Source organism: Panulirus ornatus, chromosome 9 (assembly GCF_036320965.1).
Source record: "Panulirus ornatus isolate Po-2019 chromosome 9, ASM3632096v1, whole genome shotgun sequence".
NCBI classification, from domain to species: Eukaryota; Metazoa; Arthropoda; class Malacostraca; order Decapoda; family Palinuridae; genus Panulirus; species Panulirus ornatus.
Genome location: NC_092232.1, coordinates 31,865,491 through 31,881,596, shown reverse-complemented (window position 1 = coordinate 31,881,596; position 16,106 = coordinate 31,865,491). Strand labels below are relative to the sequence as shown.

The following is a 16,106-nucleotide window of genomic DNA, read 5'->3' as shown; positions in this document are numbered from 1 at the left end:
CGTCTCTTTCTTTGCGCTTCCTCACTAACGTAGGAGAGAGCGACAAAGCAAAATAAATACCTGGTTTAAAAGAGATATACATAAGTATATGTATGTAAGAATGAGAGATGGCCAGAGAGTGTTAGAGGATTACGTGTTAATTGATAGGCGAGCGAAAGAAAGACTTTTGGACATTAATGTGCTGAGAGGTGCAACTGAAGGGAAGTTTGATCATTATCTTGTGGAGGTGTGCATGTGGCTGGGTTGGGCCATTCTTTCATCTCTTTCCTTGCGCTTCCTCACTAACGTAGGAGAGAGCGACAAAGCAAAATAAATACCTGGTTTAAAAAGAGAGATATACATAAGTATATGTATGTAAGAATGAGAGATGGCCAGAGAGTGTTAGATGATTGCGTGTTAATTGATAGGCGAGCGAAAGAAAGACTTTTGGACGTTAATGTGCTGAGAGGTGCAACTGAAGGGAAGTCTGATCATTATCTTGTGGAGGTGAAGGTGAAGATTTGTAGAGTTTTTCAGAAAAGAAGAGAGAATGTTGGGGTGAAAAGACTGGTGAGAGTAAGTGAGCTTGGGAAGGAGACTTGCATGAGGAAGTACCAGGAGAGACTGATGGGAATGAATAAAGGCAGACAGTATGAATTATGTACATGTGTATATATGTATATGGCTGTGTGTGTATATATATGTATATGCTGAGATGTATAGGTATGTATATGTGTGTGTGGACATGTATGTATATACATGTGTACGTGGGTGGGTTGGGCCATTCTTTCATCTGTTTCCTAGTGCTACCTCGCTAACGTGGGAGACAGCGACAAGGCAAAATAAATGAATATATATATATACACATAAATACCCATACACGCACATATACATTCATATAAACATCAGCATATACATACATATACACAGACATATATACAGATGTACATATTCATACTTGCTTGCTTTCATCCCTTCCTGTCGCTACACCACCACACAGGAAATAGCATCATTACCCCACTTCAACGAGGTAGTGCCATGAAAACAGACAAAAAAGGCTACATTTGTTCACACTCAGTCTCTGTCATGTGTAATGCACCGAAACCACAGCTCCCTATCAACATCCAGGTCCCACAGACCTTTCCATGGTTTACCCCAGATGCTTCACATGCTTTGGTATGGTGCACTGACAGGAAGTCGACCCCCGTATACCACAATGTTCCAATTCACTCTATTCCTTGCATGCCTCACACCTTCCTGTATGTCTGGGCCCAAATCACTCAAAATCTTTTTCACTCCATCCTTCCACCTCCAATTTGGTCTCCCACTTCTTGTTCTGACACACATAACTTCTTTGTCAATGTTTCCTCTCATTCTCTCCTTATGTCCAGATCATTTCAATACAATCTTTTCTGCTCTCTCAACCACACTCTTTTTATTTCCACACATCTCTTTTACCCTTTCATTACATGTACATATTCATACTTGCTTGACTTTGTGAATTTCCGGCACCAACCTGCTCCACAGGAAAAAGCATCACCACCCCCTGCATCAGTGAGGCAATGCCAGGAAACATACTGATACTGGCCACATCTGCTCACAAACATTCTCTAGCTGTCATGTGTAATGCACTGGAACCAAAGCTCAATATCCAATCAATTTACATTAAATTCATATTAATATAACAACCATCTTTTTCTAGACACAAATGAGTTACTATCATTTGCTGCTATGAGTACTATGTTGGCATCATGAAGAGGTCGAGGTAATTGGTTGGTTAAACTACCAGTTATGTAATTTCTGCAATAATCAGCATATTTAGGGAAACAGACAATGCACCCACCTCCTTGGCCTATGGGAACTTTTATTAGAGGCATGTTCTTACAGTAAACAACAGGTTGTGCATGTAAAACAAACATGAGGAGTTGTAAGCAACACAGTCACACCAGAGGCCATTTTTGTTATGAAAGCAATATATGATATCTCTCTCTTCCATTAAGGCTCAGTGTCACCTAAAATGACAAGTTTATGAATAAAATTCTAAGGCTTTGATAAAAGATATAAATAACCTAAAACATGAGAAAAACAGCATAAGTCAATGACAACCTGCAAATGGAGAAGACCATTGTTGATTGTTCAAAATCATGGCTAAAAAACTTTCGTAGAATCCTTAAACAGCACTGCCATCTCCTGGGTAATTACATGAATTCTGTCTAAATTCATCTGTATTCTATGATAATTTTCATTTCTTACAAATCAATTTGTAAGGCCCCCTTAACTATTGTCATATCTTCCCTTTCTGTACCCTACATCTCAAGTCTCTTTTCTATTATTTCCACAGATTCCTCCTTTATGAGTTTCCCAACTTGCTTTCATCTGCTTCTTCTGGGTCATGTTTTCAATGTCATCACCCAGATTGCTACTGGTGATAAACGAAGACTTTAATGTGCTACTGGTGATAAACGAAGACTTTAATGTTAAACCTCATGGCAGAACTTGACAAACAAGGTATCTCTCATAAGAGAATGTGAGGAATTAAATCATCTATTAAGCTTACAGTATCATTAACAAGATCAAATCCTATGGAGATCAACTTGGTTCAAACCACAGACCCATCTTTATATCAAGTTATTTATAACCAAAATGAAGAGATTTTAAAGATTAACTAAAATCAACTTCAGCAGAACAACCTAGGAAGGAAACAAACATGAAACATGGACCGGATCAAAAGAATTTTGTGATATGTGGCAGAGACTTATGTAGGCCTCAAGGAGACTTTTGCTTAGGAAAACAAAAAATCATCATAGGGCAGCAAACTATCTAGGGTAATTGCAATCAGCAAAGGTGTTTATAACCAAATTGGTTAATTCAGTTACACTAAATATCCAAGTATTCACATAACTTTTGAAGGACATGTTTTTAACATTTCATGTATTCAATTTCAGCAGCCAAATCTCTTCCTTAGCAGAAAACCAATGATCAATACTATCTGTACCTCTATTGAGGATTGAATAGGATGATTAAACTATGAAAAGAATATGAGAAATAGCCACTGGTAGATGGTTCTGGTGCACCTGTAGAATTCCTGGACAGACACCAACAAGTAGTTACCTCTACAGGTAATCTTGGTCTGCTAAATTTGCCTGCTCTGCTGTACTCATCTGTTATATCAGGTAATAACAACAGCACTTCAAAAGAAAATGTCATTTTCTGGGCAACAAAGATTGCGGTTACCAAAACAAACATTCTCTTCATAAATAGATGAAAAGACAGTTTTTACTTTTGGACACACAATATCAGTGTAATCCAAGTCCTGAACATTACTTGAATGAAAGCAATTTTTTCTCATATGGCCTTGTGCAAAGTAAGAATTATGCAGTGGGTAACTCGCTGTTGCATGATGAATGACAGCCTAGCAGCCTACCATATAATTACTGGTAGATTTTATAAAAAAATTGGTACTGTATGCCTTGACTAATGCCCAAAATATGTTCCTGAATATGTCAGTGTCAAACTTGAAGCTCAAATACATCTAGTATGAGAAAATACATATTACAACCACTTCTAAAATAAAACATATTGGATACAGAAACAGATAATACATCACATGTTAAAGCTCGAAATGTAGAGTATAATAAAAAAAAAAAAATCCAGTTTACACAAAAAGTGCACTCTGTATACGGGACAAATACAATACATAGTACAATGACAAATGGTAATTTACCATAACATACAAACAACAGCTTTGAAAAGCAACACTAACCAAGCATTTAATTTGGTGTAGTCATACAGGACGGTGCTGGGTTTCTCCAATTCCAAAAGGGAATGGTAGTCAGTGCCAGGAAGAGACGGTCGCTTCAACCCTCTTACAGAACCATTGCTGCTTCCTACTCCTCCTAAACTACTGCTGGTCTCATTTGATTCAATACCATTCCCTCTGTCACCTCCAGCATAAGGAGACAAGCCCTGGAAAATTCCATTTGTTTAAGAAAAAATCTGATATAAAAAAAGAATAGACAATGTCATAACTTGAAAAAACTAGCATAAAATCTAACTAAAATAACAAATACTATATTCTTCTGAGAAAAGACTGGTTATAAAAAAAAAAAAGAGTTGAGGACAGAAAAATTCCACAAAGGCTTGGTTATGACAAAACTAATAATTTGTGTGTGTATGTGTTTCATATATATCATTGAGGACAATGTGTGGTGTGCGTGGTTTGATCAGATAAGTAATGAAAAGGTGAGAGAGAAGTGTGGAAATGAAAAGAGTGTGGTTGAGAGAGCAGAAGAGGGTGAGTTAAAATGGTTTGGACGTATGGAGAATGAGTGAGGAAAGACTGACAAAGAGGATATATGTTTCAGAGGTGAAGGGAACAAGGAGAAGCAGGAGATGGAAGGATGGAGTTAAAAAGATTCACAGTGATTGGGTCTTGAACATACAGGAGGGTTAGAGGTGTGCAAGAAATATGAGTGAATTGGAACGAAGTGGTATATCGGGGTTGTTGAGCTGTCAATGGACTGAACCAAGGCATGTAAAACATTTGGGGTAATTCATGGAAAGGTCTGTGGGGCCTGGATGTGGATGGGGAGCTGTGGTTTTGGTGCATTGCACATGACAGCTAGAGACTAAGTGTGAAAGAATGTGGCCTTTTTTGTCTTGTTTTCTTAGTGCTACCGTGCTGAAGCAGGGGGTAGCAATGCTGAAAACCCCTACAAATCTTCACCTTCACCTCCACAAGATAATGATCAGACATACCTCCAGTTGCACCTCTCAGCACATTAACATCCAAAAGTCTCTCTTTTGCGCGCCTATCAATTAAATTAACACATAATCCAATAATGTTCTCTGGCCATCTATCCTACTTACATACATATACTTATGCATATCTCTCTTTTTAAACCAGGTATTCCCAATCACCAGTCCTTTTTCAGCACATAAATCTACAAGCTCTTCACTATTTCCATTTACAACACTGAACACCCCATGCACACCAATTATTCCCTCAACTGCCACATTACTCACATTTGCATTCAAATCACCCATCACTATAACCTGGTCTCGTGCATCAAAACAACTAACACACTCACTCAGCTGCTCCATCCTTCCACCTCCAATTTGGTCTCCCGCTTTTCCTTGTTCCCTCCACCTCCGACACATATCCTCTTTGTCAATCTTTCCTCACTCATTCCCCGACGTGTCCAAACCATTTCAATACACCCTCTTCTGCTCTCTCAACCACATTCCTTCTATTAACACACATCTCTCTTACCCTGACATTACTTACTCGATCAAACCACTTCACACCACATGCTGTCCTCAAACATTTCATTTCCAACACATCCACCCTCCTCCACACAACCCTATCTATAGCCCATGCCTTTCAACCATATAACATTGTTGAAACCACTATTCCTTCAAACATACCTAGTTTGGCTCTCCAAGATAACATTTTTGCCTTCCACACATTCTTCAACACTCCCAGAACCTTTGCCCCCTCCCCCACCCTGTGACTCACATCCGCCTCCAAGGTTCCATCTGCTGCCAAGTCTACTCCCAGATATCTTAAAACACTTAACCTCCTCCAGTTTTTCTCCATTCAAACTTACTTCCCAACTAACTTGTCCCTCAACCCTACTGAACCCAATAACCTTGCTCTTATTTACATTTACTCTCAGCTTTCTTCTTTCACACACTTCACCAAACTCACCCAAAATCAGCCACCAGTGCTGTATCATCAGCGAAAAACAACTGACTCACTTCCCAAGCCCTCTCATCCACAACACACTGCATACTTGCCCCCCTCTACAAAACTCTTGCATTCACTTCCCTAACCACCCTATCCATAAACAAATTAAACAACCATGAAGACATCATGCACCCCTGCCGTAAGCCGACATTTACTCGTACACACGCCTTACATCCTCAAAAAAAACTTTTCACTGCTTCAAGCAACTTACCTCCCACACCATATACTCTTAAAACCTTCCAAAAAGCATCCCTATCAATCCATAAATGCTACATACAAATCCATCTGTTTTTCTAATATTTCTCACATACATTCTTCTAAGCAAATTCCTGATCCACACATCCTCTACCACTTCTAAGACCACACTGCTCTTCCCCAATCTGATGCTCTGCACATGCCATGACCCTCTCAATCAATACCCTTCCATATAATTTCCAAGGAATACTCAACAAACTTATGCCTCTGTAATTTGAACACTCACCTTTATCCCCTTTGCTTTTGTACAATAGCATTATGCATGAAATCTGCCAATCATAAGGCACTTCACCATGATCCATACATACACTGAATATCCTTACCAACCAAATTTCTAGAAGGGGAAACAGAAAGAGCTATAATTAGAAATTATATTCTCGCACCATTAAATTTTACTAAGTTTCTGTTTCCTCACTCTGAAGTGCTGCAAAAGTCCAAAATGAGAGAGAAAATATGATCTGCATGAGACGGTACTAAAGGAAGGAAGGGAGGAAAAGAAAGTAGTAGTCTGAAGAAATACTGAATAAAGTTAAAAGTACAAGGAGATCATTCACTGAGAGAGGAGAGAGATTAGGCAATGGGACAGAACCTTGAGGAACACTGCCGTTGATAGGATAGGAAGGGGAAGTTATTCCACTGATGATGTCACATGGCCAAATCTTGGGGGTGGGGACAAATGCAGACAATTCAAGAGAGCAACCGCCAAAATAACATCCACAGAATAGATTACTGTGATGAAAGAGTCAGAAAGAAGACCATGCATTAGAGAACAGAAGGAAGCAGTGAAACCTTTGGAAGGGAGTTTAGAAAGCAAAGATTTATGCCATACCCTGTCAAATGCTTTCGATGTTGAGGGGTACTATAAAAGTTTCACCAAAAGCCCAGAGAGAGGACGAGCAGAGCTGAGTCACATAAGAAAAAATAACCAGTACCCTTAACTCTATGAAATCCATACTGGTGATCTGAAAGATGGGAATGGAAGAAGTCCTCAAAAGTAAGAGTTTAGGAGAGTTTCAAAGACTTTTGAGACTGCAGAATGGAGAGCTATGAGGTGATAGTTGGAGGGGTTAGAGCAGTCTCCTTTCTAAGGGATAGGTTACACTAAGGCATGCTTCCAAGCACAAGGAAAAGTTTTGGTTTTTAAGACAGTATGCCATTTGAGCCAAATGCTTTGTCCATCTGAATCGGGAAGAGTATCTAGATGACTCTCAACAACAAGAATATAGGAGACAGATAATATAGTTCAGTGGAACAGGTTATATGGGTAGAGGATTAGAAGCTGAATCATCCAAAGTTAAATCAGAGGAAAACAAGGTAACACAGACATCATCTCTTATCAGTTGGAGAGCTCGAAATAGATTGATCAGGTTGAAAAAGAGGTGGAAAGGCAGAAATACAGTTGTTGGCGATGTTCTTGGTTAAGGACTAAAAAGATCTGCAGGAGAAGTCAAGTCAGCACACTTACTTTTTACGAAAGCATGCCTAGCTCTTCAAAGAAAAGCTTTGCAATGACTCAATGCACAAATGAAAAAAATAAAAGGTTTCATGGGAAGGGAAATTTCATGGTCTGGTGAGCACCATTCCTGATGCGAAAGATATCAAAGCAAGAGTGATCAAACCATAACTGAGGATAAAATGATTTGGAAAATACTGACTAGAAAAGCTGTATCCATGTCAAGGAAAGTTTACAAAGAAGTTATACAGGGGTATCCTTTGAGCTCTACTTAAGTGCTAAAGTCGGTATTTCATAAGGAATTAAAGGACGGGCATGCCCAATCTGAATGAAAATAAATAAGACTAGGGAGGTATATTACTGTACTACCCATCTAAGTACCAGGAAGGTTAGTGACATCTCCTTAGTGAGCCAACACTTTAATGGTTGAGTTGCAATCCTCTGACCCAGGTAACTGTCTTTTCTTTCTGCCTCACAAGCAAGTGGAATACTGGCATTCTATCCACAACATACAATCCCTCATTGTCGTATGTAACATGACAACACTTGACTCACGCAGCTCATTCTCCATAGCTCTAGAGTTTCATGTGGTGAGCACTATGTGCTACCCCTACCTTTTGGCAAAATGGTAAGATCAGTAAACAGAGGTAGTAGGTGGGAACATTTAGGCAGGATTATTAGGTAAAAACATTTGGTATAAGTAGCAGGTAAGAGCATTAGATAGAAGTACTCATTAAGAATATGTAGGAGCCTCTGCAAACACTGCACTAAACTTGCCCTCTGCCAGTGGCCTGTTAAGGATGAGGCACTAAAGGCTAAGAAGCAGCACTAGAATTTTAGTTATGGAGACTGTTGCCATGGGTCACCCCTTTGAGGGAGTTCCTACTCGAACAAGTGTCAGAGATATAGATAGATTGATCGAAGACTGTGGTCAGGGGACCCTAAGAGGGCAGATATGGTGTATGAATAGTGGGAGCATTCGGGGTGGGGGGGGGGGAGAGAGAGAGAGAGAGAGAGAGAGAGAGAGAGAGAGAGAGAGAGAGAGAGAGAGAGAGAGAGAGAGAGATGTGTGTGTCTCTCTGGGGGGGGGGGGGTCATCCAAATGTGTTAGAATAGTAGTTGTTACAGTTGTAAACTAAGTCAGATTATTTAACAATTGTTGCTGATCATTAAGGAGGGAAAAAGAAAAGGGATCAGCTCCACCAGGAATGGGAGTCCACACACACACACAAACACATGCAGATAGAGGACGTGATCAATGCAGATAGTGTACAAAAGTTTAAAAGGTCTGTATCTTTGTCACAGGATGTCCCAAAGCTCCTTTACATTTTAAGAGTATTTACTGAACCTTTCCTTGCTCTTTCTTACCCCCCTTCTGCATTTGAGTTTGGTTATCCTTGTTACTTGCTGCTGGACACTGTTTAGTGTACTTCAGAAGACAATACCCAGTATTTATTGTGGCAAGCTCATTTTGTTTGGCAGACTGAGTCAGCCTTCCATTCTGTCCATTTCAGTGTTGGAAGCAAGCCTACAAGAGCACTAGCCTCTGTGTTTTCCATGCACACTGACTAGTCAGAAAGGGTGGGCTTACCACTAATTTCACCAAAGTGTACATACAATAAGCCTATAAGTGCAAGATCCTTTTCAACAAAGTGTATGTAAGACAAATCTCTAAGTGCATGGGCCTAACCTTCCAGCTTCTCCATAACCTGTGATTCTACGCTATGTCTTAAGCAGGACATCACTAGAAATGTTGCTCACTAAATCATACAGACACACATTCAATGCCATTCACTACCCTACAAGACTAAACTCATCACCCTGAATTCTCATGGACTGTATGCACACTGAGGCTTATCTGGACAAAATGAACCACATCCTAGCTAAATAAAAAAGGGATACCATCAGTGGTAAGGCAGAAGAACCTGGCAAGACCAGGAAGTATACAAATATCCTACGTCACTTGTGATATGAGACAATATGCAACAAGTCATGATTGATGACCAAGGATGATGATACCATCAAGTGGAGGATGCTGATTGCTAGGAGGGGCAGATCTGGGCTGAGCTGTAGGCCATTATCACCAATGGGTGAGGAATAAAAGGAATATACTTCACAAAAGATTGGAGGTTACAATATTTCTAATCCCCTGAGTTCCAAGAATATTTCTCGTGGTTCATGGGACACACCAACCCTGGAGAGAAAAACTATGAACTACAAATAAAACTCACCTGGTTGTTAGGTGATGATACAGACTTAGGACCCAAAAGGTCTGAGATGTTAGGTTTCACATCAAGTGAATCAAGCTGTGTTGGGGTTGATGGGTCACCAACTGAGGTATTTGATGGCGGCGGATGGGGACTCAATGTTGGCATGGTGGGGTCTGCAAGAAATACAACACTAAGTAATAACTTCTGAAGTAGGGAAATTTCTCTTTGATAATTAATGTTTAGTTCAAACAAACAAATAAGTCTAATGAACACTGGTAATAAATATGTAGTAGTTGGTAGGCAACCACTAACCAGGGAGGTATAATACCTGTACTACCTGCCTGGGTACTGGGAGGGTTATAGTGTCAGTTACGTAGTGAGCCACTACTTCAGTGGTCATCAACTTGCACTTCACTGACCTAGATAGCTGTCTTTTCTTTCTACCTCACCCACTGTTGCCATTCTAGAAAGTCCACAAACACAAAATCTCGTCACACATAACACTTAACAACACTTAACTTGCAAATCTTGCATTTTCATAACTATAGATTTTCCAGAGGTGAGTGAGATGTGCTCGCCCTGCCTTTTGGCAAAATTGTAAGAGAAACAGAAATAGGTAGAAATGTCATACAGGAGCATAAGGTAAAAACACTAAATAGAAGAGATAGGAAGAAGAGATAGCTAAGATCAATAAGTATAAACAGTAAGTAAAAGCAATAACTGGGAGCAATGGGTTGAAACAGTAGGTGGGAAATTTATTGTTGATTGGTTCGTATGGTTATTCAATGTATGTATGACTCATGGTGAGGTGCCTGAGGATTGGCGGAATGCTTGCATAGTGCCATTGTACAAAGGCAAAGGGGATAAAAGTGAGAGCTCAAATTACAGAGGTATAAGTTTGTTGAGTATTCCTTGGAAATTATATGGGAGGGTATTGATTGAGAGGGTGAAGGCATGTAAAGAGCATCAGATTGGGGTAAAGCAATGAGGTTTCAGAAGTGGTAAAAGGATGTGTGGATCAGGTGTTTGCTTTGAAGAATGTATGTGAGAAATACTTAGAAAGGCAAATGGACTTGTATATAGCATTTATGGATCTGGAGAGGGAATAAGATAAGAGTTGATAGAGACGCTCTGTGGAAGGTATTAAGAATATATGGTGTGGGAGGCAAGTTGTTAGAGGCAGTGAAAAGTTTTTATCGAGGATGTAAGGCATGTGTACGTGTAGGAAGAGGGGAAAGTGATTGGTTCTCAGTGAATGTTGGTTTGTGGCAGGGGTGCGTGATGTCTCCATGGTTGTTTAATTCGTTTATGGATGGGGTTGTTAAGGAGGTGAATGAAAGAGTTTTGGAAAGAGGGGCAAGTATGCAGTCTGTTGTGGATAAGAGAGTTTGGGAAGTCAGTTGTTGTTCACTGATGATACAGCAATGGTGGCTGATTCAGGTGAGAAAATGCAGAAGCTGGTGACAGTTGGGTAAAGTGTGTGAAAGAAGAAAGCTGAGAGTAAATGTGAATAAGAGCAAGGTTATTAGGTACAGTAGGGTTGAGGAACAAGTCAATTGGCAGGTAAGTTTGAATGGAGAAAAACTGGAGGAAGTGAGTGTTTTAGATATCTGGGAGTGGATTTGGGAGCGGATGGAACCATGGAAGTGGAAGTGAATCATAGGGTGGGGGAGGGGGCGAAAGTTCTGGGAGCGTTGAAAAATGTGTGGAAGTCGAGAACGTTATCTTGGAAAGCAAAAATGGGTATGTTTGAAGGAATAGGGGTTCCAACAATGTTATATGGTTGCAAGGCTTGGGCTATAGATAGAGTTGTGAGGAGGAGGGTGGATGTGCTGGAAATGAGATGTCTGAGGACAATATGTGGCGTGAGGTGGTTTGATCAAGTAAGTAATGAAAGGGTAAGTGTTATGTGTGGTGGTAAAAAGAGTGTGGTTGAGAGAGCAGAAGAGGGTGTTTTGAAATGGTTTGGTCACATGGAGAGAATAAATGAGGAAAGATTGACAAAGAGGATATATGTGTCAGGAGGAAAGATTGACAAAGAGGATATATGTGTCAGGAGGAAACGAGAAGAGGGAGACCAAATTGGAGGTGGAAAGATAGAGTGAAAGAGATTTTGAGTGATCAGGGCCTTAACATGCAGGAGGGTGAAAGGCGTGCAAGGAATAGAGTGAATCGGAACGATGTGGTATACCGGGATCGACGTGCTGTCAATGGATTGAACCAGGGCATGTGCAGCATCTGGGGTAAACCATGGAAAGTTTTGTGGGGCCTGGATGTGGAAAGGGAGCTGTGGTTTCAGGCATTATTGCATGACAGCTAGAAACTGAGTGTGAACGAACAGGGCCTTTGTTGTCTTTTCCTAGCGCTACCTCGCACACATGAGGGGGGAGGGGGATGGTATTCCATGTGTGGCGAGGTGGCGATGGGAATGAATAAAGGCAGACAGTGTGAATTGTGTGCATGGGTAGATATGTATGTGTCTGTGTGTGTATATATATGTGTACATTGAGATGTATAGGTATGTATATTTGCGTGTGTGGACGTGTATGTATATACATGTGTATGGGGGTGGGTTGGGCCATTTCCTTCGTCTGTTTCCTTGCGCTACCTTGCAAATGCGGGAGACAGCGACAAAGCAAAATAATAAATAAATAAATATTTCTTTTCTTTCTTTCAAACTATTCGCCATTTCCCGCATTAGCGAGGTAGCTTTAAGAACAGAGGACTGGGCCTTTGAGGGAATATCCTCACCTGGCCCCCTTCTCTGTTCCTTCTTTTGGAAAATTAAAAAAAAAAAACAAAAAAACGAGAGGGGGAGGATTTCCAGCCCTACACTCCCTCCCCTTTTAGTCGCCTTCTACGACACGCAGGGAATACGTGGGAAGTATTCTTTCTCCCCTATCCCCAGGGATAACATATATATATATGCATACGCGTCCGCACGCGCAGATATACATGCCTATACATCTCAGCGTATACATACATATATATATATATATAGGATAGGGGAGAAAGAATACTTCCCATGTATTCCCTGCGTGTCGTAGAAGGCGACTAAAAGGGAAGGGAGTGTAGGGCTGGAAATCCTCCCCTCTCGTTTTTTTTTTTAATTTTCCAAAAGAAGGAACAGAGAAGGGGGCCAGGTGAGGATATTCCCTCAAAGGCCCAGTCCTCTGTTCTTAAAGCTACCTCACTAATGCGGGAAATGGCAAATAGTTTGAAAGAAAGAAAAGAAATATTTATTTATTTATTATTTTGCTTTGTCGCTGTCTCCCACGTTTGCAAGGTAGTGCAAGGAAACAGACGAAAGAAATGGCCCAACCCACCCCCAAACACATGTATATACATACACGTCCACATACGCAAATATACATACCTATACATCTCAATGTACACATATAAGTATACTTATGTAAGTAGGAGAGATGGCCAGAGAGCGTTATTGGATTACGTGTTAATTGACAGGCGCGCGAAAGAGAGACTTTTGGATGTTAATGTGCTGAGAGGTGCAACTGGAGGGATGTCTGATCATTATCTTGTGGAGGCTAAGGTGAAGATTTGTATGGGTTTTCAGAAAAGAAGAGTGAATGTTGGGGTGAAGAGGGTGGTGAGAGTAAGTGAGCTTGGGAAGGAGACTTGTGTGAGGAAGTACTAGGAGAGACTGAGTACAGAATGGAAAAAGGTGAGAACAATGGAAGTAAGGGGAGTGGGGGAGGAATGGGATGTATTTAGGGAATCAGTGATGGATTGCGCAAAAGATGCTTGTGGCATGAGAAGAGTGGGAGGTGGGTTGATTAGAAAGGGTAGTGAGTGGTGGGATGAAGAAGTAAGAGTATTAGTGAAAGAGAAGAGAGAGGCATTTGGACGATTTTTGCAGGGAAAAAATGAAACTGAGTGGGAGACATATAAAAGAAAGAGACAGGAGGTCAAGAGAAAGGTGCATGAGGTGAAAAAAAGGGCAAATGAGAGTTGGGGTGAGAGAGTATCATTAAATTTTAGAAAGAATAAAAAGATGTTCTGGAAGGAGGTAAATAAAGTGCGTAAGACAAAGGAGCAAATGGGAACTTCAGTGAAGGGTGCAAATGGGGAGGTGATAACAAGTAGTGGTGATGTGAGAAGGAGATGGAGTGAGTATTTTGAAGGTTTGTTGAATGTGTTTGATGATAGAGTGGCAGATATAGGGTGTTTTGGTCGAGGTGGTGTGCAAAGTGCGAGGGTTAGGGAAAATGAGTTGGTAAACAGAGAAGAGGTAGTTAAAGCTTAGCGGAAGATGAAAGCCGGCAAGGCAGCAGGTTTGGATGGTATTGCAGTGGAATTTATTAAAAAAGGGGGTGACTGTATTGTTGACTGGTTGGTAAGGTTATTTAATGTATGTATGACTCATGGTGAGGTGCCTGAGGATTGGCGGAATGCGTGCATAGTGCCATTGTACAAAGGCAAAGGGGATAAGAGTGAATGCTCAAATTACAGAGGTATAAGTTTGTTGAGTATTCCTGGTAAATTATATGGGAGGGTATTGATTGAGAGGGTGAAGGCATGTACAGAGCATCAGATTGGGGAAGAGCAGTGTGGTTTCAGAAGTGGTAGAGGATGTGTGGATCAGGTGTTTGCTTTGAAGAATGTATGAGAGAAATACTTAGAAAAGCAAATGGATTTGTATGTAGCATTTATGGATCTGGAGAAGGCATATGATAGGGTTGATAGAGATGCTCTGTGGAAGGTATTAAGAATATATGGTGTGGGAGGAAAGTTGTTAGAAGCAGTGAAAAGTTTTTATCGAGGATGTAAGGCATGTGTACGTGTAGGAAGAGAGGAAAGTGATTGGTTCTCAGTGAATGTAGGTTTGCGGCAGGGGTGTGTGATGTCTCCATGGTTGTTTAATTTGTTTATGGATGGGGTTGTTAGGGAGGTAAATGCAAGAGTTTTGGAAAGAGGGGCAAGTATGAAGTCTGTTGGGGATGAGAGAGCTTGGGAAGTGAGTCAGTTGTTGTTCGCTGATGATACAGCGCTGGTGGCTGATTCATGTGAGAAACTGCAGAAGCTGGTGACTGAGTTTGGTAAAGTGTGTGGAAGAAGAAAGTTAAGAGTAAATGTGAATAAGAGCAAGGTTATTAGGTACAGTAGGGTTGAGGGTCAAGTCAATTGGGAGGTGAGTTTGAATGGAGAAAAACTGGAGGAAGTGAAGTGCTTTTAGATATCTGGGAGTGGATCTGGCAGCGGATGGAACCATGAAAGCGGAAGTGGATCATAGGGTGGGGGAGGGGGTGAAAATTCTGGGGGCCTTGAAGAATGTGTGGAAGTCGAGAACATTATCTCGGAAAGCAAAAATGGGTATGTTTGAAGGAATAGTGGTTCCAACAATGTTGTATGGTTGCGAGGCGTGGGCTATGGATAGAGTTGTGCGTAGGAGGATGGATGTGCTGGAAATGAGATGTTTGAGGACAATGTGTGGTGTGAGGTGGTTTGATCGAGTTAGTAACGTAAGGGTAAGAGAGATGTGTGGAAATAAAAAGAGCGTGGTTGAGAGAGCAGAAGAGGGTGTTTTGAAGTGGTTTGGGCACATGGAGAGAATGAGTGAGGAAAGATTGACCAAGAGGATATATGTGTCGGAGGTGGAGGGAACGAGGAGAAGAGGGAGACCAAATTGGAGGTGGAAAGATGGAGTGAAAAAGATTTTGTGTGATCGGGGCCTGAACATGCAGGAGGGTGAAAGGAGGGCAAGGAATAGAGTGAATTGGATCGATGTGGTATACCGGGGTTGACGTGCTGTCAGTGGATTGAATCAAGGCATGCGAAGCGTCTGGGGTAAACCATGGAAAGCTGTGTAGGTATGTATATTTGCGTGTGTGGACGTATGTATATACATGTGTATTGGGGGGTGGGTTGGGCCATTTCTTTCGTCTGTTTCCTTGCGCTACCTCGCAAACGCGGGAGACAGCGACAAAGTATAATAAAATAAAATAATAAAATTTAAGTAGTAGTAGCTAGCAGGAATATAAGACAGGAGAGTGAAAAACCCTTCATTAGACATGCCCTCTGAAAGCAGCCTGTTAAGGGTAAGGCTTTAAAGGTTAAGAAGTGGCAATAGAGTTCAACAATTAAGAAGACTTGCCATGATCACCCTCTTGAGAGAGTTCCCAAAGGGTACAAGCATTAGAGATATAGATGAAGAGACAGATGGAACAATGATATCATTTATTGAAAATATCTAATCTCTTGCCAGATGGGTGAAAATAGTGGTAAGAAATTTATTCTTTCTTTCATACTAGTTCACTATTTGCTATGTTAGTGAGGTAGGGCCAGAAGCAAACAAGGAAAGGACATCATTCAGTTCCATCCATTCCTGAGCAGTAAAAGACATCATTCATTTCCATCCATTCCTGAGCAGTCACGTAAAATGCACCAAAACCGTAGGCCCCTACCCACAACCAGGCCACACAGGCTTTTCAATGGTTTCCCC

The 16,106-nt window shown here is 41.0% G+C and overlaps 1 protein-coding gene across 3 annotated transcripts in view; it reads right to left on the bottom strand.

Moving 5' to 3' along the window:
- Positions 1-16,106, bottom strand: part of skd (mediator complex subunit skuld) — a 722,241-nt gene that overhangs the window by 311,765 nt on the left and 394,370 nt on the right. For all 3 annotated transcript variants that reach the window (XM_071664981.1, XM_071664980.1, XM_071664979.1), the window contains 2 exons: positions 9,668-9,819; positions 3,743-3,945 (listed from right to left, as the gene is read on the bottom strand). In XM_071664981.1, the coding sequence (XP_071521082.1) occupies positions 3,743-3,945; positions 9,668-9,819 (355 nt within the window). The remainder of the gene's footprint in view (positions 1-3,742; positions 3,946-9,667; positions 9,820-16,106) is intronic.